The following is a 22,314-nucleotide window of genomic DNA, read 5'->3' as shown; positions in this document are numbered from 1 at the left end:
TCGGCCAAAACACAATCAAAGGCAGGAGAGGAAAATATGGGGGACTGAGGCTGGGTGTTCCCAATATGTCAGATGAATCAGTCATTCCGAGGCAAGTTTTTCTGGTTTTCATCCAACATGCCTTTCATGTTATTGTTTGTTCCGTGTGGTTTTCACATTTTTGGTAAAACCTCCATACTCTCAGTCACAGTTGGGTTTTTTTTTTCTATATTCATTCTTATTTTCAAGGATATTTTTGACTTAGGCTTGTTCTTTTTTTTTTTTTTTTTTCTCCCTACTGAGGCAAGAATCCTGCGGTCATCAGCTTGATGTGTAAAGGTTAAAATATGCGTCACCTCCATACCAAAATGTGTTCAATCATTTTATGACAACTCTGTTGCATTGAAATGAATGTTGAACAAATTCACTCATTCAGTACCAGCCAATTCTGGACCAAGTCTGGAAAGACGTTTAAAAACGTCTTTGGAAGTGAATGAGTTAACCAGCGAGACAAACTGGCCACATTGAATCAAAAATGTTCATTTGCCCATATCAGAAAAATAATGTTTGTGTTTTTTCGCATGACAACGGCGGCGGAATCAATATTGAATGCAGCATAGCTGGCACCGGTGGCCTTTGATGCAACACTTCATCTTTGAGGCAACGCCGCATGTTGTTTTTTTTATTGGTTTTTTTTCCCAATTTTGTTTTGAGTCTGTTGCCGTTGGAAATTTTTTCACATCACGTCTCAGCAGGCCCCCTCTTGCTGTGCTTGGTCCTCATCCATAGGCTTGCAGGAGGGCGACAGGAAGCTTGTAGGACGAGAGCTGCAATACTGATGAAAAATGGAGGAGGGAAGTCTCAGTGCTCGTCTGTGTAGAGTGGACCGACGCTACTTGCCCGGGGGGTAGGGCCTAAGGCCGAGAGCGAATCTCGAAAATTTCCGAAAAGTTGAAACTCCGTTGAAAGAAAAAAAAAACGTGGAAAAAAAATGCAGGATTGGACAAACCCCCCCCCCAAACATAAATAAAGCGGGCCGTTCCACCATAACTGGATATGTTAATTCACCCTTTGAGGGAAAGCGGTTACTCCAGTGGACAGCTAATCATGTTATCAGCCTACAGGGTACATTGAAGGGTTTAAAAAAAAAAAGGCCTTTTCATTTATATGTCAAATACTTCGAGACGCATAAAATATATATATATATTTTTCCATGGGCAAGTGAGTCACTTGATGTCAACCCAGCGCCGCTGTCTTTTTCCACGTTCTGAAGACAAACCTGAAGGCAGCAATGCCCCTTGATCAAGCAGCTGATTTTAATTTGCGTCAACAGCCTTTTTATTTCTTGTTTTTGTTCCAATCAATTTATTGTCAAGACGAGTACTACACTTTCTTGATTTTGTCCTTTACTTTGCCGTTTTTGTCCTCATTTAGGTGATGTTGGCCGCTTCCTATTGGTCATTGCTGGCTCCAGCAATCGACATGGCCGAGGACTCTGGGAAGTACGGCTCATTTGCTTTTCTGCCCGTGGCCGTCGGCTTCATACTCGGGGCTGCTTTTGTTTACTTCGCTGACCTGGCCTTGCCCTTCTTGGTAAGAATCTCATCTCAAAACTCATACATGCACCGAGTCAAGGACAGAATTAAAAAAAATCAAAAACAAAAAAACTTGAAGGAATAGGTACACATTTGCAGTGTATGTAAAACAAAACCAAACACGCTTTTTGTCAGTGCAAATGATAAAAGTTCATGAAAGTATTTGCATTTAAAAAAAAGTATTTTGCTTGACTGAAACAGTTGTCAACTTATTGACTGTACACACCGGGATTGTTTTTTTTTTTCCCCTTGAAGTTCGGGCCTGTTAGTTGCTTTTGAGTAGATGTTGTCACAGCAGGCTTGATTGATACCAAACCGCACACGTGGCCAAATGCCTGCTGAGATTCCCATTATCAATAGATTAAAATGTCCCCCATGTTGTATACAAGCGTCCTTGCTCGATATCTTCTGCAGTTTTGCTTATCCAGACAAATAGTCTTAATATCGGAGTGTTTTGCATCCACTTGTAGTGCAAATGCTCAGTAAGCTGCAGTGAATGCAAAAGATGGAATTTAAATCAAATTTCGACGGTGGGGAATTTTGAATTCAGCCAGTGTTGTAATAAGTGGTTTGTTGGCCTCTAGGGTAAGATTCAATTCTATTGATGGATCTTATGCGCTCGATCGCTGCTGTGGAACCAGCAAAGAACATCCTGTACTGACAGGTTGTTCTAAAAGGAGCTTTGGAAATCCATGATCTCCGCAGAGTGGTAGAGTGGACAGTTGCTGTGTTATAAATAGTTGAATGAGGAGACAGTGTTGAAGGGCTTTGAGAACCTTGAAGATAGAAAAGCGCTGTAAGCGAAAGCCCATTTGGTTCCACGTCCGTAGAGCCAGAGTCTATTGCGGAGCGTCAGACCGCTAAGGTCCCTGCCTACGGCCCCCGCCCAGCTCACACTGCACCTGACCCCTCTGGCCCCTCCCCCGGGTGGTGATCCCATAGGAAGGGAGACCCACCTTGCCTTTTCGCGTTGTGGGTGAGGCCACCTGGCGCTCACCACCGACCCTCACCCACAGACCTGGCTCCAGAGGGGGCTTCGGTGACCCACATCCGGGCGTGGGAAAACAAAGTCCAATATGTTTTCATCCTAACGGGCCCTTTTGGCCATGCTTTGTCTGGTTCCTCAACTAGGATCCTGTTAAAATACTTGTTTCAGAAATATTAACTCATTCAGTACCAGCCAATTCTAGACCAAGTCTGAAAAGACGTTTAAAAACGTCTTTGGGAGTTAATGAGTTTAAGGAGGGCGTAAGGGTTAGACCAGACTTGACCACAATATGGCAGTGAAACATGAACTGGTCGGTGTAGCAGAGAACAGCTTTTGCCATGAGCTTCTGTGGTTATGTTAGGACAGGAGCAATGACATAAATTACATCTGAAGGAGCGTCACATCACTGTCATACACGCTTATCAAATGTACCAAATGATACTGGCGGCTGGAGGACAATGGGATCCCTGATTCAAAGTAGAGAAACATTCTTCCCTTTCATCGTGTATGCATGTTTGTTTATTATGCGGATTAGTTTGTTTCGACACTCGCAGATTTACGGTACCAGAAATGAACTTGGAAAAAGTATGCTTCCCTCGGGATTTTCAATATTTTTAAATGGGTCTTGATGTTTCAGATGCTCAACCGTCCGGCGTTTCTATTGTCGTATTTTGCACTTCATAATGTGCCTCACATTTTCAATGGGAGACAGGTCTGGACTGCTGCCAGGCCAATGACTTTTTTTACAACAAAGCCACGCAGTTGTAGCACATGCATAGAGTATATTTGTTACTACCACTGCGGGGGACTGCTTTTCATCTGCCAAACTGAAAAAAATCACAGTCGGTAAGAGTGTATTGTCCCTGGTAGATCGTACTAAATTGTACTCTGCAAGCAATCATGTGGATTTAGGATGAATCTCGTTAAATCAAATTTTTTTGTTTTGGAATTCAAACATAACATGCTTGACCTGAAGTTGTACTGTAACCAGAGTTGGTGGACCTATTTTACTCTTTCTCAGCAATAAAGCATTTTTAAAGTCCTCCTAAGATAGAACTCTTATTAACTCATGTTTTCTCCTCGTTACCTCATGAAGTGCGAGCCCTCTTCCCTTTTCATTCGTCTTCATATTCTTGGCTCATTTTTCTTCTTTATCTGCTCTTTCTTTACCTGGTTCCATGGTGACTGTAAGGGAAATGTTGAGCTGTGATAATCGCAAGCATGAAATCAACTGGGAACGTCGGGGGTCTGGAACACAAACACAAATGGTACCATCGGTGTTTGGACAGCTGCTGGTGGCCAATTTTACTGGTTCCTCAACAAACACCAGAGCCGAATGAAAAGAACTCTTTGAGGAGAAAAAGAGAGATTGTGAGAGGGGTCGTCGATAAGGGGACAAAAAGCAGGGTTAGGAGTTAACAAGTGGGGGTGAAAAGGACAGATAGCATCATGGAATGATTGGTTGATGGTGAGTGCCAAGACACCTGCAACTTTCCCTAACCTCTTCCTTGTCCATGTCCTGCTCACAGTATGGATTTTTTTTTTTTACATCGAAAATGTCTTTCCCTTGGTTCCTCAGATATGTGTGAAATTTTACTGTTGGCTATCTTTTATACGTTACCTTACAAGAACTCTCGCCAACAAATGGAGGCTGATGTCATGGTACAACAATATATCAACTGCTCTGGGGGTCCTGGCCCCGGAGCATCCAAGAACAATTTGGCCAACTGGGCAGGATGACCAATGAGCAGAGCACAGCAAACAAACGGCATCTTCAGTGTTTGCCGTGCCTTGAGTTGTCGTATACTGGAGTGAGCAAATTGAATATTTCGTCATGGTTACTCAGGGTGAACGTTGAGGCTCCGCAACTAAAAGACGACACTTCCCGAAAAGATAACATGAACTTTACTGGAAACAGGTTATGTTCTCGACCTCTCCTGTCAAGCTCCTGACCAAGCAAGTGAGGATTGTCTGAATCCTGTGCTAGTAGAGGCACTTCGTCACAGTGGGGGCACAGTTTTTAAACCAATGAATGACATAATATGGGTAGAGTACTGTGAAAATATCTATTGATCTTGCGCTCTCCTGTGCACATAGATACTGTACATATGAACGATTTATCGTTCTGGGATCGAAATCTCAATTTCAGAGATATTTCAAATCTCCGGGGTTGTCCTTTCTTTCACGCCAGCTTGAGAATGCTCGATGCCAAGATAGCGCTCTCCTTTAAGTAACTAGTCCTCGGCTCCGTGGCGACAAATGCCCTTCGAGCAAGTAACACTTTCACTCAAAGCGGATGAGGAGTCGCTAAGCATCCAAACACACAGAGGAAGAAGGCAGAAGATTAGAAGATGGAGAAGCTAATGCTAGTAATCACGAATGCGATATGGAGAGTTGGGAAAGACCAAAATAAGTGCTTTGGTTTACGGGCATGCTTTTAAAAGCGGAGAGCAACCAACTATGAACAGAAACTTAGTTTGACAATTATTAAATATTATCAAGAGATAAAACCAGTTGACCGCTACATCAGCTCGCCCTCAAACACGAGAACAAGCTAACGGCTGACATCAACTATGATGAGGAGTCTCGAGGTCTCAAAGTACTGTATATCAAATATTTATCAGACCAGCAATGTTATTTGCTTTTGCCACCATCCACCCCCTGTGCCTGCTTGTTTATGAAAAAGCGGACACGTTTCCATGAAAATGCAAAATGTGAATGAAACAAAGCGGAGAGAGCACATGTAATCCATTCTGAGACTTTGAACTGGGTAGATTTACCTTTCAAATTGAAGTAAGCCATTCAGAAATACTTGCGTTGCAATTTTTAGACGTTTACACACACGCACATTAGTGTGGAGGGATTGAATTAATACCGTGAAAGGAATTTAGAGCAATGTTGCCAATCCCGCTCCGTTTGAAGCAATTAAATCGCGAGCACAAATCTGGGAAAAATATTCCATTTTACATTTATGTACAAGGAACATGTACCTTAGAACAAAATGTAAAATGTTTTGGTGAAAAATAAGGAACGTTTACGCCACAAATAAAACATGTATGACGGCAAGTAGTACAGTCATCGCAGTTCTGACTTTATAGAACCATTTTCAAAACTTTGAAAACGGACTGTCTCCCCAACATAGCATCTTTAGTGTCCCGGCAATGTCAGACTAACAGCTTTGAATGTTTCAACAGTATGATGCCATTTTCTGTCATATTTGTAAATGTTACGTAAATTGCGACTTTTCCACACTGAGGCTTGATTTGAAGAAAATCCTTGATTTTTACCATATATGAAGTTGTGCCTTGTGCTCGCAGCCCATAGGAGCCACCATGGAAACAGTATTGGATCAATAATGTTCAAAAAATGCAGCCAGACATAGACGTGTTCTTCTGAGCCCACATTATACCTGTACAAATGTTGCACAGATTTGCTTTGCTTTCCTTCTTTTGTTGCTCTCCATCCACCACCGCTCTCAAAGAGGTCCCTTCCATAGGGCGCTGTTTCTTTTCTTGCTCTGACAATGCATTCCCCGGCTGACTTTATGCCCTCGCACAAAAGAGTTGAATTGACGTGATTTCGTAACGCGTGCGCCCTAATTGGCAAGACAAAATGGAGCTCGACCTTGAGATAAGGAAGATAAGAAAAGTAATGCTGAACACAAAAACTACATAGAGCAGCCTGCATAAACCACATTTGCAAGATTTACTCCACAACATATGAGTGTTCGTCTTCGGAAAGCAAAGAAGTACAAATACATAACTTGAATCTTTACCGGAAAGACGCCATTGTCTTTTCCTTGACTGCTGTCTGTCGTCTTCTCTGATGTCAACTACAATCTTGTGGCTGGAGGCAGATCCGGCGGTGCCCGTGAGCCACCATTTGCCTATCCTTGGGCTTAACTGTTATACACAATAAATATGCGGAACAGGTGGGCCTGCTGGAGGGAAACGCCCTTCAATCCATGTTCGTTCCTCCAGTTTGTCAGTTCACTGAGATACCGTTGCGTAACAGACATCTCGTTAAAAGAACTGAGTCGGACAAATTTTCAACACCAGGCAGCCCTAACACGGAAGCAACCAAAAAAAATAAAAATAAAACGTTCAGTCCTGATAAATTGGCCATTCACACTGCCGTCACATTGGTGGATATTCAATACATATTAGATTTTTATGAACATGATATCCAATTTGTAGTTTTCTCTTCAGGCTGCCATGACTCATATAGTAACTGCAAATTGTCTCGCTTGCACCATGTCGTGTAATTCCAGCCTTAGACTTTACGGTTGATGTAAATAGACAAGAAAAAAAAAATCTGAATGTTGTGCTCAGACCTTTAATGAAAATCTAGATTTAACTTAGTACGAATTATATGTTGTGTGTGTGCACTTGTATTTGTGCACTTGTGAAGGGAATATTTTCTAGTTATTATATGTTCTACGTTATTGCCGCCATACTTGCAATCAACCGCATTAGCAACCGGAGCCGCAAATGAATACAATCAGTGTTCGAGACTTCAATTTAAAGACGCAGCTTAGTCACAGAGCAGCCGAGCAGGGCTTGGGTTTTATAATGTTTGCCACATAATTTTGGCTGTCGCAGTTTCAATCCGTAGCTCACAGTGGCAAATTGACTCAGTGGTTAAATATGATAAGGCAACTACTTTTAGAAAGAAGTCATCAGAAATGGAGGCGCTATTACATTGGAGGTCACAATGCTGCGATGTTAATGCCAAACCTGGAGATGGAACACTACGGTCCACATGGTAAACCAAACCCTAATTTTGAAACTGCACTTTTTATTTACTGTTTTTTTTTTTTTTTTGCGGTGAGATATTCAAATGTGAGTGTCTGAAATATCCGGAAATCGGGGAAGAGGGCAAAATGCTTTGTTTGGCGCTGGATGCGTGCATAAAAATGACTAAACTGGCTTATCTACTTAATTGTCAAGCGGCCCAATTGACCCATGATCTATCTGTTTGGGGGAGAAAAAGGCCTTCAGCGTTTGTCATTCTTAGCCCAAGCCTCCCAAAGCATTAACAGTTCTGCTTTCGCTCCCGTGTATAAAATATACACAGACGCCAGCCCGCGCTCTGACCCGCTTGGATCAAGCATCTTTTTATGACTGCACAGTGAATCTTCAGTGTGGCAGCCGCCATCCCTGATAACTGTCTCTTGGGAGAGATCTGCCACACCGGATCTTACGATCTGGGGCGAAACACACTATTGGGTGGCCTCTCGTCAGACCTGTCATCCCTGGGAATCGTTTTTGTTACTTTCAACTATATTTGCCGCGATGCCATTTTTAAAAGAAGCTAAATAAAGCCAGCTCCTATTATTATGGTTCAAACAACTAAAGTGAGTTAGAACCTCCCGCCCTATCTCGTTTTGAATACAAAATAACGCCATGCTAAATTGCCCAGCCAGGTGTGTGGCAACGAATAAAAGAAATAAGTTCAGGTAGAAAAGGCATTTGAAATGAGGCCGTGTCACTTTGGGGTCGAGAGCGCACGGTCGTTTGAAGGATGACGCCAGTCGCCGCATTAGTCATGGCTTCTTTTCTCTTGACCTGCAAGAGGGAAAAAAAAGAACTTCTTCATTTGTATTACAATCCTTGACATAACCCCTTGCCTTGTCTTCAGATGATAGACATTCATAAATTCCCATAATTTGAATACATTGCATTAGCAGGTTGCGTCATGAAAATGGGCCATTATTCAGTCAAGGCCAACCTAACAAGCCAGATGGCTCATTTCACTGCAACAGCGCGAGCGGAACGAAATGCATTTTAAACTACAAAGCTGGGAGCTGTTGCGAAGTCACCGTACGCATTAACATCCTGACACGCCATTATGGTTTCTTCACAAATCTCTTTTGAAACGAAACCGGGTGGAAACGGACACGACCTTCCAAAACTTGGGCGTGTCATCCAAGGCCCCGCTAAGGTTTGCGTCTGGACTGGATTACTGTTGTGGGTGCGCGGCAGACAGGATATGTCATCACGCAGAGCTTGATTTGCATACACTTAAATCTGCAATCAGTTGTCTGCAATGTTCCAACGGTAGACGTTTTTTGTGCGGTAGATGTGTTTGCATCCACATCCGTCTTTTCGTTGACTCATTTTTATTTATTTTTCAACGTGTAGGTTTGTCCTGATGGGATGTCAGACCTTTCAGAGAATGTGAAGTACAAGCTTTATTGGTGAAGTGAGCTGCAGCATGTTCCAAATGGAGCATCATGATGCACTGCAGTTTGATCGACGGCGTAATTATACATCACCACTCGGAACAAGGAGGCACACTCAGTTTCTGCTGTACTCACTATTTTTCTTGAGTTTTTTTTTAATACAAATACTATCGTTCTTCTGTATTAGTAGAAGTGAGTGATAGACTACTATAACTTGCAGTCATCTTCCAAAAATGTTTTTCTAGGCCTTTACAGTGGCCTCATTCAGTTCTTATTTGTTTCTGTGGGTTTCTCCCTTCAGTCTCCTCTTCAGGAGGTGACTGGGTTAAGGTCCGGTGATAGACTTGGACAGTGTATCGGTCTTCAAAACATTTTGGGTTTAATTCTCCATTTTCATTCTGGTTTTTTTTTTCATTTGGCACGTGTTCATAGACAGGCGTGGTCTTATAAAGGTTCTCATTTTGAAATGTTTCCACGCAAGATACTACTCAAAAAGGTTGCAGGTTTGGAATCGGAACAATGCACCCTTGGGTTGAAATCCTTTCGCAGTGTTGCATTTTTGAGTGCACTGATATGTAAAATAAGCTGCTACAGTGTGGTTGCGCAAAGGGAGGGTGGGGGGTTGAACTACACCTGCAGGGTACGACACACATCAAAACGTCCTAGTTATGTAATTGTGTGCAACGGCAGCATGAGAGTTGTGTCACTTTTGGTTGTCATCGTCGTTCCTGTTTCCTAATCGCACACAAACGTGTCGAGGCAACTGCATTTTTAACTCATTCACTCCCAAAGACGTCTTTAAACGTCTTTTCGGACTTGGTCCAGAATTGGCGGGTACTGAATGAGTTAATCTGTCAGTCACATAATCTGCTGTGATATTTTACAAGGGGACAATTATGAAAATGGGGGTCTACATTTGTACCAAAGCGTCCTACTCGTATTTAGCTGTATTTATTAGACGGCTCGCTCAATTTGCGATCACCTTATTCACCGGACGCTGTTCTGGCCATCCAAAGAATGGCAAGTCAAATCAATAAAAACATGTAACGCCTGATGGGTTTGTGTGTAACAGAGTGTGGCGCACGTAGATGAGCTGTCGGGACCTTTCCGCATGACGTACCCTCATCAATTGCAAAGGATGCACAGCATTTGCTGTTCATCGTTAATGGTTGCCAACCGGGTGTGAATGTAACCCCGGGAGCCGCTTGGGGGTTTGCAGGTAGCAGAGGTCCAGCATAACCCGATGATTCATGCAGCCAGCAGTGTCACTCACCTCATTTATTCACAACATGGACACGGAGCTCATGCTCCATATTGAATATCACTTTACAAAAGGCAGTGTGTGTGTGTGTGTGTTCTGTTTTTCCCTACTGCACTGGGTGTCGTCTGCTGCTTTTTTTTTTTTTTTTTTTTTTGAATAATCATTGTTGTCTGAAATGTCACCGTGCAAACTCAGTGGCCCTCAGACTCACAATGGAAATTCTGCAGGGAATCTCTTTCCCCGCCGTGTGCGCAAGTTTGCAGTGCATGTTTGAGTAGATAACATGTTCACATAGGGCCGGGCCATAAATCAATAGATATCGCCGTAGACGCATGATCAATATCAGTATAAAACGCCTTCAATAAAATGTTCTTTGGAGGGAAAAAAAAAAACTAATCAGGAGAAAAACCCCAACTGTGGCATTCTGCGTGCTGTAAGCAGAGGCAACAGTGTGGCGTTGTCGTTTTCCTCTGTAGTTGTTTTATTAAGAGTTTATCTTTCCCCGATATACATTTGTATTGGTTTATACTGGACGGATGCGGTATTATCGGGTCGGTTTATGAAAATAAATGTACAATTCATTTGGATAAATGCCCGAGTTTCATCTTGTAAACTTGTATGGTAAATGTCCGCATCGTGGGACTAAACAAAGGTTAGCCAAGTTATATTGCCATTTTACAATATCTCATAAAAGTGAGGACACGCTTTAGTGAAAATGTTCAAATTGTCAAATTGTATACGGAGAAAACAAATGGGCAAAATCCCACGGGGCACTGAGTTTCCAGCAACTGGGCTGACGTGCCCGCTGAGAGAGAGAGAGCCTGACGTAAACAGAGCGTGACGCTAGCGGCGGTGTGTGCATACCTGTTAACTCATACGGTTTAGCCATAGTTCATACGGATTTTGTGGTGAATCTTACGTATATGGCCGTATCGCACAAATCATACGGATTCTGAAAATGTCCGGGTTTTTTTTTCACCAACTCCAAATCATTTGGAGTTGGTGAAAAAAAGTAACGCAGGAATACAACTCTGAACACAGTAATGCCACTAAGTAGAATGATGATTAGACATTAACCAGACATTGTATTATGGAGATCTACAATAAATATCATTGAAAATTTCGTGGGCTTTTTTCTGCCGTTATTTTGACATATAAAATGCTTTGGTATGTTATAAGGATTTTTTTGGTACTTTATACAGGTTGGCGCTCCGAAAAGTTGACAGGTATGTGTGTGTTACAATTTGGTAGATTTAATATCGCGTGAACCAGTCACTTCGCAACCGCGGTTGAGCGCACCATTCGATCAAATCTTGCCAAAATCGCCTTCAAAGGTTTGAACGCGGGTTTAAAAGCATTTACACTTGGGGCTGACTTCCCTTCTGTTCGCAGCTTATTCCATTTTGCGTGCAGCATAACAGCTAAATGCTGCTTCACCGTGTTGTCCTTGAACTCAGGGCTCCACTAATTGACATAAGGGTGCAGATCTCAGCACCCGTTTCTATTCCACAAGTATTTCTTTAATGTATCAGGACCTAACTATAGACCAGTCACAGAACTTATATTCAAAAGCTAGGTTAATAAAAGTGCAGACATGTTTATAAGACGCCAAGAAACAGGACTATATTTAAAATGACTTTGTATCGGCTCTGTATGAGATCATTGATGTGATACAGGAAGTCAAACATTACACGACTCTCTTGCCTCAGGTTAATACAGAACAATTCGCCGCCTCATTAGTTTTGAGGTCTCTTGACAGTTTAGTTGCAGACAAGCCGAAGATATTGAGGCGCCGCTGTCACATCTCAATAGGATTGTTTTCCATGCCTCTGGCAAGCAGCAAAATGTCACCACTCAAGGATGGACATTTTTTTTTTTTTTTTAAAGACATAAAGCATTTGGCTGTATTTGGCGTCACCAAGCCACACGCTGTTCGACAGAGATTGCCCGTGGTAGAAAGTATTCCTATGGGCATGCTTGCACGCACAGCTTAGCAGAGTTGAAACTGAGCGCTGCTTTGATGGCGCGAGATTGAGATCAAAGTTGTCCTTGCGGCTATCTTCGTTTTAGCCTTTGCCCCCGATCATTGGCGGAACACACTTTTTAGTTAGACATGAAACGGTGTGAAAATGTATAGAATGGCACAATTAGAGTCATAAAATTCCTTTTTGCATAACAAAATGGAAACAAAAAAATGGATACATCTACCTTGCATGTTCCCTCTCCCTACCCAGTGTTTTCCTTTCTGAACTCTGACTGTAAATTTCCCCATTGCGGGACAAATAAAGGATATCTTAATCTTACAGTGCAACACGTTATGGATTTTTTTTTTTTTTTTTTTTTTTTTCCAGGGCGAAATTTGACAATCAAGCTACAACCGTTGCCGGTGGGCTTTATTTGACCTTCTTGAAACTGAAAACGGCCGTGTAAACAAAGAGTGTGGAGGAAATGAAGTGAGTGCTTTGACAAAATGGGATCAATCTGGCACGGCGGGGGACCAAGGGGGTGGTGGGATCTGTCAGGATCAACATGCGTCACATCTTCCCCTGGCAATAAAAACATCATTTTACTTTCGTGGGGGTTATAAGGAATGCCTCGTGACAGCACAATAATGCAACAGAATAAATGCACGGCCATCTTGTGAGTAGAGCAGACTTCTCCTCATTATAATCAACCGAGGCAGATAATTACATTTGAAAAATGGAAAAATGGCTCATGCTATTAAGTCTTTGCCATTGCTGCATTTCAAAACAAACCCGTTTCCTATCCACTTGGAAATCAGCAGACAAGCTCATACAAATAACAAAATGACAGTGAAAAGCCAACACATGTACCTAGGTTATTTAACACATTCAGTACCAGCCAATTCTAGACCAAGTCTGAAAAGACGTTTAAAAACGTCTTTGGGAGTGAATGAGTTAATAAATAAAATATGCAAGCTGCGTTTGACCCCTGATCTGTGCAGCGACTGGACTACATGCTTGGCGAATAGTCTCAACATGACGCAGAGTACAAGTTTCCGGTCTCCATAAGATTTCTAACAGTACTGGGTCGCTATCCGGAGGAAAAAAAAAAAACGTTTAATGAGTTAACGTCCAGTCTTTGCGCCACGTCCAGTCTTTTGACGAAAAGACTGGACGTGGCGCACGCAATCGCAACGTGGTGTACGGTATTTTAAGTGATTTGAATGGGAAAAGAGTCGTTTCAATTTGTCCATTCGTAGTTGATGTTAAGTACCATGTAGTTCATCTCTTTTGTGTTTTGACGGTCGAATGTCAAAAGGCCTTTTAGGAACACATCTTGTACATGTACATGCTTTCCGTCTCATCAGGACTTTGCGAGATAGCTACCATCCAAAAAGGCTCAAAGGTGAATTCACAGGTGATTTTAAAATGAACACTCAGTCCTCTATTTTTTGTAGTCAGAATTATTAAGATTCATTGCTGCATCCAAGCGCGCAGCCTTTATCGTCGATCATGAATTCCTGCCGGGATCCCTCGAATTAACCTTGCCAGCCTTTTCCTGGCGTGTGTTTGGCTCAGTTCATTTATGTGCGCTTCAAGACTGTACTTGGATTTAATCCCATACTCACGTCTGGTAATTGTTCTCAACAGGAGCATTGTTTTTGTTTTCGTCTTTTGTCAGCATGCCCCCCCCCCCCCCCACCCCAGTCTGTCCACTTGTCTTTCCCCCACCACAGATTTCTCGTTCACTTTTATTCACGTAATTTCCTTGTTTTAGCAATTGAACTGTTGAATCAAGATTTTTAGTCTGGAAAAGACACATCGCTGCTAGATGTTGCGATCCATTCCAAGCTGTGATTACAGGTATTTATTTGATTTTTGATTTTTTTCTGGGTCAGCACCACAACTATTGTTCGACAGCGTTGGCACGTGTTTCAGGGACTAATAAAGATAATTGCTGAAACATGGCGTTATAAAACAAGGTGTGATAAGCATTTTTTTTTTAATTGGATGTTGAACCCACACTCAAGTTGACTTACAAGGTTGTGCTACGTTCGTTATCCAAGGTTGTTGTTGCCTTCACTGTCTTGTGAATCTTTCGTCATCTCGAAAACAAAGCGAGTGTTAAAAGTGTTAAAAGGACGGTGTAAGTGGCCAAGGGGAACATTTGCTGAAACCATGTAGTGATAAAACATCTTTATTGGAGGGCAGTTTAAGTGGCCAACGGAGATGTTTGCTGAAGCGATAGCGTGATAAAACATCTCTTTATTGGTTGCCGGGCGACACGTTTTGAAACAAACAGTTGGCAGTCGACATGTCAAAAATAGTCACGTTTGTCGTAAAGTGGACTTGGGTATTTTTAGCGGACAAAACTGTTTTTATTCCCGTTATTTTCTTTTCTGTCGATCCATCAGCGGACGACAATGTGCCAAGATCATCATTGGTCGCCTGCCAATAAAACGCTGCCAAATTGCGCGACAGTGTTTTTCGGTTACTTCCGTGCCCTCCACGATTTTGCCTGGACTAGCTGCTTGCTTCAAAAGGTGCTTTCGTGCAGTGTTTCTCAACCTGGACTCTAAAAACAGCTGGGTTAAAAATAACCCAATTTGCGTCAAAACGGGCTGACTTGCCGCTCAGGTCGACATAAACCAATTAAAAAAGAAAAAGAGTTGGTTTGCAGAAAATGACCCCAAAAATTGGTCCTTTTTGACCCAACTGTATTTCAAGTGTGTATGAAGCCAAATTAAAAAAAAATCTCACGGCACACCACCAAATAGAAACGTACTGAAATCAGGATCATCTTCTCTGTCTCCACTCACGATTTAACAATGAATTGTTTGCGAAAGCTCTCATACTGTATCTTATAATCAATCACTTTTTAGGATCCTGATTTAACGTCATAATTGTCACCATCGCCCCCCATGTTGATGTCAACAGGATTTCCACCCTATCGCACATGTGTGTGTGCGCGCCTGTGTGCGCTGAAAATGTCAGTGCATTAATTAAGAGCCGGGCATCTTTTAATACCTGGCAGGGTGTCATTTGCATCACCATTTGCCATGCCCACAGAATCATACGCACACGTGCGCACGGAATCATGCTGTCATCAATGATGAGTCCATCTTAAATGATTGATTAAAAAAAAAATAAAAATAGAAGACACGCGGCTTCTGAAATGTGGTTTAGCGCGTGGGTGTGTGAATGTCTGAAGGTCAGTCAACAGGACAGAGAGAAACCGCTGATGGTTTGAAATGTTTGATTTGCTTTATTTTTGTGATACGACTTGAACTCTTTGCCATTAAAGTTGAGCGAAAGAGGCTGCTTTGCGTGTCGTGAGTTGTTGGACAGTACGGGGAAGCGGTCATCACTCAGCTGTTAAGATCGCTGCTATTCAGTCTGGTAAAGGTTCAGAAAAAAATGTGCGTTTGTTTTTGGAACATTTTACTAAAAAAAAAACAGCAATTGAAAAAGAGAGTGCAACTCCTCGTCGGAAAAATCCGGTTTGTATTTATTCTCACAATACTGAGTTCGGTGTCATGACTTTCTCTTTTCTATGGGACTATAACTTTTTTTACTGGCCATTTTTATAGGGAAAAGAAGAATTCTGTTCTATTCCTAACCATTATAATTGCGTAATTCTGTCCTGTCAAGCTTTCGCAAGATACGCAGAGGCAAATGCAAGGCCATGACATTATTTTACCATACAGCCACTCTGACTGGCTACTTTGTTTACCAGCGAATAAAGAGGCAGGGTAACTACTAATTTTCCAAAGGAAACAAAGCACGCATCAGCGTTCAAATGTTTTTTACTTTTTAGATGCAATAATGTTATGCTGCGTATTGAATGCATTTCCACTGTGTCAAAGGCATCTGTAATAACTGTCATTGTGAGCTGTCCTTCTCCATTAGGGCTGATGTAGGAAGGACGGTTCCATCCAAGTTTGTCGTCAGGTTCAAATGATAAGCAAGTCAGAAATAAAGGTGCCATTTTCAAATTACTCTGTCGGTGGATAAAAATGTTGTTTCAGAAGAAGAGCTTTTTGAACTTCAAATGGAGGTCTGGCAAAGTGGCAAGACAAAAGGAGTCTCGTATTGTTTGGTGGCTATTTCACAAATCACTGGTATGAAAATATGATGCTTTACAATATCCTGTTTTGGGTGAATAACAAGGTGGGACTCATTACCACTCCAAGGTGTATCCCGCATTAAGCCCAAAGGCATTTAAAATTTGACATGTTGTTCATGTTAAGATTGGACCAGACGATAAGATTGTTCTACAGGTCACTCAAGAAGGCGGCCATATTGTGCCATGAATTCTCCCCTTGTACTGTATGGAATAAGATGACAAATATTTTAGTTTTCCGTGAACGGGTCACCTTGTATCCCTCAACGTATTTCAAATAACCCACACCGTTGAAGGACACAATGTTGAAAGAACATATGCAATTCCCCTGCGCACCCATTGCTTCGTGCCTGAACGTAATCTCCTGTTTTTCTTCCTTTGTCTCACATTCATGACTTCTGTCTTCTCTTGTGCTTCGTTGCTCCTTGCCAATGCAATGACCAGCGAGCCACAAACAAACGGCGCGACTGAGACAAAAATCATGTTCATCTTCGATGTCCATTTTCGTTTGTCCACAGGGTGTGTCTGCCGACCCCAACATCGCCTTGGCCCTTGCTTCGGAATCCAAGATCGTCAAAGAGAAAGAGGAGGAGCAGCTTCATCCATTTTCTGAATCTCAAGCCGTCAAGTTAGGTAGAGCAAGACCTCCGACAGGCAAGCCACCCGTCATATACCCACCCGCTAAAAGAGTGCATTGTCACCTTGAAAACATTTGTCACAGTCTTCTGGGATGGCTTCTTTCCCTCAATATGGTAACCTTTTCTGATCTTTGTGTTTGTGCGCTCCTAACCCTTCCTGATTTAGTGTCCCAACATTGGAGTTGTCCCTAATGGGTTTTTGGCTTTCAGCTTCTCATGCATATTACATACAGTGTCGCATTATTATAACGTCAGGCATTAAGGCCAGGCCGCTTGATTTATAGTGCACTTCAAACACAAGGTAACTTCACATTATTAAACGTACATCATTTAAAAGCATTTGCCAGACAAACAAAAGCACGAAAGACATTTCTCAACAAAGTAAAGATATACAAAGTGTGTGTGTGTGTGTGTGTGTGTGTGTATATATATAATCATTTTTAAAACCAGAGATGCAATTAAAATTTTCTAGATTTTTTTTTTGCGCTGATACTGAATCTCCACTCTTTTTTTTTTTATCTCTAGCACATCAGGTTCTCGGAATAATAAAAATAATATAAAAAGAACACTCATATAACGTGTAATCTATTAATGTATTTAGTTATATTTATGAATTAAGGGTTCGGTTCAGCATCAGGTTAGTTATTTATTTTTTTCCTGAAATGTCATAGCTATAAATATAATATATAATGCCAAACAACTGAGAATATTGAAGAAAGTTACTGTGGATATGAAAAGACGAATCACCCCTTTTTCAGATAAGACCAAGATCAATTATTTAAAACTTTTCCCACCATTAATGTGACCCTTTTTCTTCTGTTCCAAAACCTTGAATCTGTTTCTGGTCTTGCACATTAGGGATGAAAACGGTTCCATTATTATTGAAACCTGAATTATGGGCTAAACAACCAACTTGGGCGGTTCGCATGCGCAGTTCTACCAGGTTTTAAATTGTAGGACTGCTTGCTGCCTTTTCAGTGACCGTGACTATCAATTATTTAGATTTCGATGTAAACCACTGGTCCTCCATGTGTTTTTTTATTTTTTAAACTCTCCCCGTTAACATCCCCTTTTCATGGGGCTCCATTTAAACCCTGAGTCGAGTCTGAGTGTTCAGACAGAGCTGTTGCAAATATCCGCCTGGTGGTCCGCTCAAAGGCACCTCGCCGGGTTGCCACCTGCGCTGCAAAAATCAAGCCAAATGCGAGCCTGCCGCAGGTGATTGCAACAAGTGCTGATGACTCTTTTTGCTATAAACACAATAAAGACGCCAACCCCTCCCTTGTACGTCGCCAACGTCTCATTGTTGACTTATCAACACTAAAGCGCCCTCTTGCAGTTTAATGTGAAAATAACATGAAATGATATAAGAGTGTGTTAATAATTTAAAGTCACTCCAGAGGAGAAGTTGCACCGCCGGGCCGAACTATGAAAAAAACCCCCCCCTGCAATTTATAATATGGAAAATACGGTATGCTTTGCGTTTCCGAACTGCGCCGTTCTTTCTCAATGGGTCTTCCCCGTGTTGACGTTGGTTTCATCTGTCCAAAAAATCTGCAGGTTCCGGTTGTGCTTTCTGGCAAATTATTCTCTGCCCCCCCCCCCTTGACTTTTACCTGTGGCCCCGACATTTTTGTCCTCGAACGCTGTTTGATCATCGATTCACCTGCCTTCTTCAGAGTACGCCTCCGATCGATTTTTTCCTGCTTTTCACAAAAAAAAAAAAAAAAAAAGATCCTCATAATTATTTGTATTAAGCCCCTGTAAGAGGTTCAACCAAGATTGCACTCCTCCATTTCTCAGGTTCAATCCTCTTTTGGGATCTTTTTGCATTTTGGAAGCTTCTTTGTGTGTCTAAATGATGGCAAGATGATTGGTGGTGGAGCTTTCCTTATTTTTCTAACTTACGGATGCTGTTTTGGTCATTTGTAGGTTTTCTGTCGAAACTCACATCTTTTTTCAGCCATCACAGAAGAATAACCAAATAGCCAGTCATGTCCTTTCGGAAATGTGTGGTATATGAATGCGGATGGTTTGTATTGCCTAAAACTGTCATCCAAATGCCTTTTTATATCAATTGATTTTTTTTCCCTTCTTTTAAGAGGCTCTTAGGCCCCAAAAATATATTCAGTATCTTCTACATGGTCATCTCCTTAATTCACTCGGTATAATTACCTACAAGGGTCATTGTAGGACCCCGTTTTTGTCATTTGGATCACTAATTTGCCTGTTTTGGATTGTCGATTAATTTATTGATTTTAGGTGGATGATTTCACGCTCCTTCAAGTGGAACCTTTTTAAACATTTTGTTTCAATTGAATCGGACCATTGAATGTCACACGGCTGAGTCGTCGACTGCGTTCAAAGAAAAACAACGCAGTGTGCATGCGAGTGAGTTTTGCAGGGTTTTTTTTTTTTTTTTTATGCCAGCAGTTTACCCTTGAAATTACTTCAATCTCGAATTCCATCATTTCCTGTGAGGAAAATATGATTTTACAACTTAACAAATCAAAGATCCCAGCGGTGCTGCGGCTTTGCCCAGGATCTTAACCCTCCCAGTTGGATAGAATATGTGTACTAGCGTATTAAATGCGATACTAAAGAGCAAGACACTGTGCAGAAGGTTCAATAACCGTGAGTCTTCCACAACACTTTAATTACTTGCTTTTCCACCTCCTATTCCTTTCAAAATAATTTGTTAAAAAATATTTAATACCGTATTTTCCGGACTGTAAGCCAGTTTTATTCATACTTTTGGCCAAGGGTGCGACTTCAGAGTGGCTTGCAGAGAAATGAGATAAAATATCACAATTATCAGAGTTGGTCACAGATTTGTGATGTGCACGTGCGTTCTTGAGGAGTTTAGCAGTAGTCGGTAGGCAGCTTTATTTTGTTTTATGAATTCAGTGAAATCGGCAAGGCCTTAATGCTTTGAAATTAGAGCCTATTCAACACACGCCGTCATGCTTTGAAATGTTGTGTGCCCCTTACCTTAATTGTGATGGATGAGACTGAAAGAGACTAATTGCCGTTTTTCCAAATGGAACAAAAGGGGTGAGTCCGTTTCTCTCTGCCCTCTTTTCCCCGAAATTGCTAATTACGCAAAGGCTATAAACCTCTTCAGCAGGTATTAATGCAAAGCAATTATTGTCAACAACAGGAATTTTCACCTGTTCCTCTTTCAGAAGAAAAAAAAATCCCCATATCATGCAGTTGGCAGATTTTCACATCATGAATAACGGCGCTGCAGCGGCGGCAAAGATTGATTATGTTGCGCTGACGAAATCTTTGTTCGTCTGTGACGATACATTGAAATCTGGATTATTTCGTCTCTCCGCTATGCTGTGTAATAGCATCACTGCTGCGCGGTGACCAACTTTCATCTTTTTGGGTTGAAAAATGAGGTTAAGATAAAATGACTTTTTTTTGTTGTTGTTCAATCTGTTTACAAATTGTATTTTTTCCGAATGAAATTGTTAAATAGGCTTTCAAATAGAATTGCGTCATGAGGGATCATCCATCCATCCATCCATCTTCTACCGCTTATCCGGGGCCGGGTCGCGGGGGCAACAGCTTTAGCAGGGAAGCCCAGACTTCCCTCTCCCTAGCTACTTCTTCCAGCTCTCCCCGGGGGATCCCGAGGCGTTCCCAGGCCAGCTGGGTGACATAGTCACTCCAGCGTGTCCTGGGTCTTCCTCGGGGTCTCCTCCCAGTGGGACATGCCCGGAACACCTCACCAGGGAGGCGTTCAGGAGGCATCCGAATCAGATGCCCAAGCCACCTCATCTGGCTCCTCTCGATGTGGAGGAGAAGCGGCTCGACTCTGAGCCCCTCCCGGATGACCGAGCTTCTCACCTTATCTCTAAGGGAGAGCCCGGACACCCTGCGGAGAAAACTCATTTCGGCCGCTTGTATCCGGGATCTCGTTCTTTCGGTCACGACCCATAGCTCGTGACCATAGATGAGGGTTGGAACGTAGATCGACCGGTAAATTGAGAGCTTCGCCCTTCGGCTCAGCTCCTTCTTCACCACGACAGACCGATACAACGTCCGCATCACAGCAGACGCTGCACCGATCCGCCTGTCGATCTCTCGCTCCCTCCTGCCCTCACTCGTGAACAAGACCCCAAGATACTTAAACTCCTCCACTTGGGGCAAGATCTCTCCCCCGACCCGGAGGGGGCACTCCACCCTTTTCCGACTGAGGACCATGGTTTCAGATTTGGAGGTGCTGATTTTCATCCCAACCGCTTCACACTCGGCTGCGAAACGCTCCAGTGAGAGTTGGAGAGTCCCGTTTGAAGGAGCCAACAGCACCACATCATCTGCAAAAAGCAGGGATGCAATACTGAGGCCACCAAAACGGACGCCCTCAACGCTTCGGCTGCGCCTAGAAATTCTGTCCATAAAGATTATGAACAGAATCGGCGACAAAGGGCAGCCTTGGCGGAGTCCTACCCTCACTGGAAACGATTCCGACTTACTGCCGGCAATGCGAACCAAACTCTGACATCGGTGGTATAGTGACCGAATAGCCCGTATCAGGGGGTTCGGTACCCCATACCCACGAAGCACCCCCCACAGAACTCCCCGAGGGACACGGTCAAACGCCTTCTCCAAGTCCACAAAACACATGTAGACTGGTTGGGCGAATTCCCACATACCCTCGAGGACCCTGCTAAGGGTGTAGAGCTGGTCCACTGTTCCACGGCCGGGACGAAAACCACACTGCTCCTCCTCAATCTGAGGCTCGACTTCCTGACGGACCCTCCTCTCCAGCACCCCTGAATAGACCTTACCAGGGAGGCTGAGGAGTGTGATCCCTCTGTAGTTGGAACACACCCTCCGGTCCCCCTTTTTAAAAAGAGGGACTACCACCCCGGTCTGCCAATCCAGAGGCACTCTCCCCGTTGACCACGCGATGTTGCAGAGGCGTGTCAACCAGGACAGCCCCACAACATCCAGAGCCCTGAGGAACTCCGGGCGGATCTCATCCACCCCTGGGGCCCTGCCACCGAGGAGCTTTTTAACCACATCGGTGACTTCAACCACAGAGATAGGAGAGCCCACCTCAGGGTCCTCAGACTCTGCTTCCTCCAAGGAAGATGTGTTGGTGGAGTTGAGGAGGTCTTCGAAGTACTCTGCCCACCGGTTCACAACGTCCCGAGTCGAAGTCAGCAGTGCCCCATCCCCACTGTACACAGTGTTAGTGGTGCACTGCTTCCCCCTCCTGAGACGTCGGATGGTGGACCAGAATTTCCTCGAAGCCGTCCGGAAGTCGGCTTCCATGGCCTCACCGAACTCTTCCCACGCTCGGGTTTTTGCCTCGGCGACCACCGAAGCTGCGTTCCGCTTGGCCAGTCGATACCAGTCAGCTGCCTCTGGGGTCCCACAGGCCATAAAGGCTCGATAGGACTCCTTCTTCAGCTTGACGGCATCCCTTACTGCTGGTGTCCACCAGCGAGTACGAGGGTTGCCGCCACGACAGGCACCAACCACTTTACGGCCACAACTCAGATTGGCCGCCTCAACAATAGAGGCACGGAACATGGTCCACTCGGACTCAATGTCCCCCGTCTCCC

General features: G+C 43.2%; 1 protein-coding gene across 3 annotated transcripts in view; it reads left to right on the top strand.

Moving 5' to 3' along the window:
- The window catches only part of slc39a11 (solute carrier family 39, member 11), a 65,422-nt gene that overhangs the window by 31,266 nt on the left and 11,842 nt on the right, over positions 1–22,314 (top strand). For 2 of the 3 annotated variants that reach the window (XM_086139045.1, XM_086139044.1), the window contains exons 4-5: positions 1,414–1,572; positions 16,613–16,748. In XM_086139045.1, the coding sequence (XP_085995171.1) occupies positions 1,414–1,572; positions 16,613–16,748 (295 nt within the window). The remainder of the gene's footprint in view (positions 1–1,413; positions 1,573–16,612; positions 16,749–22,314) is intronic. The other variant, XM_086139046.1, reaches the window with a different exon arrangement.

The sequence above is a fragment of the Hippocampus guttulatus genome, chromosome 19 (assembly GCF_054856545.1).
Source record: "Hippocampus guttulatus isolate MCC_2025c chromosome 19, RoL_Hgut_1.0, whole genome shotgun sequence".
Classification (NCBI taxonomy): domain Eukaryota; kingdom Metazoa; phylum Chordata; class Actinopteri; order Syngnathiformes; family Syngnathidae; genus Hippocampus; species Hippocampus guttulatus.
Note: the sequence above shows the minus strand (reverse complement) of the source record. Positions and strands in the feature narration are given on the sequence as shown.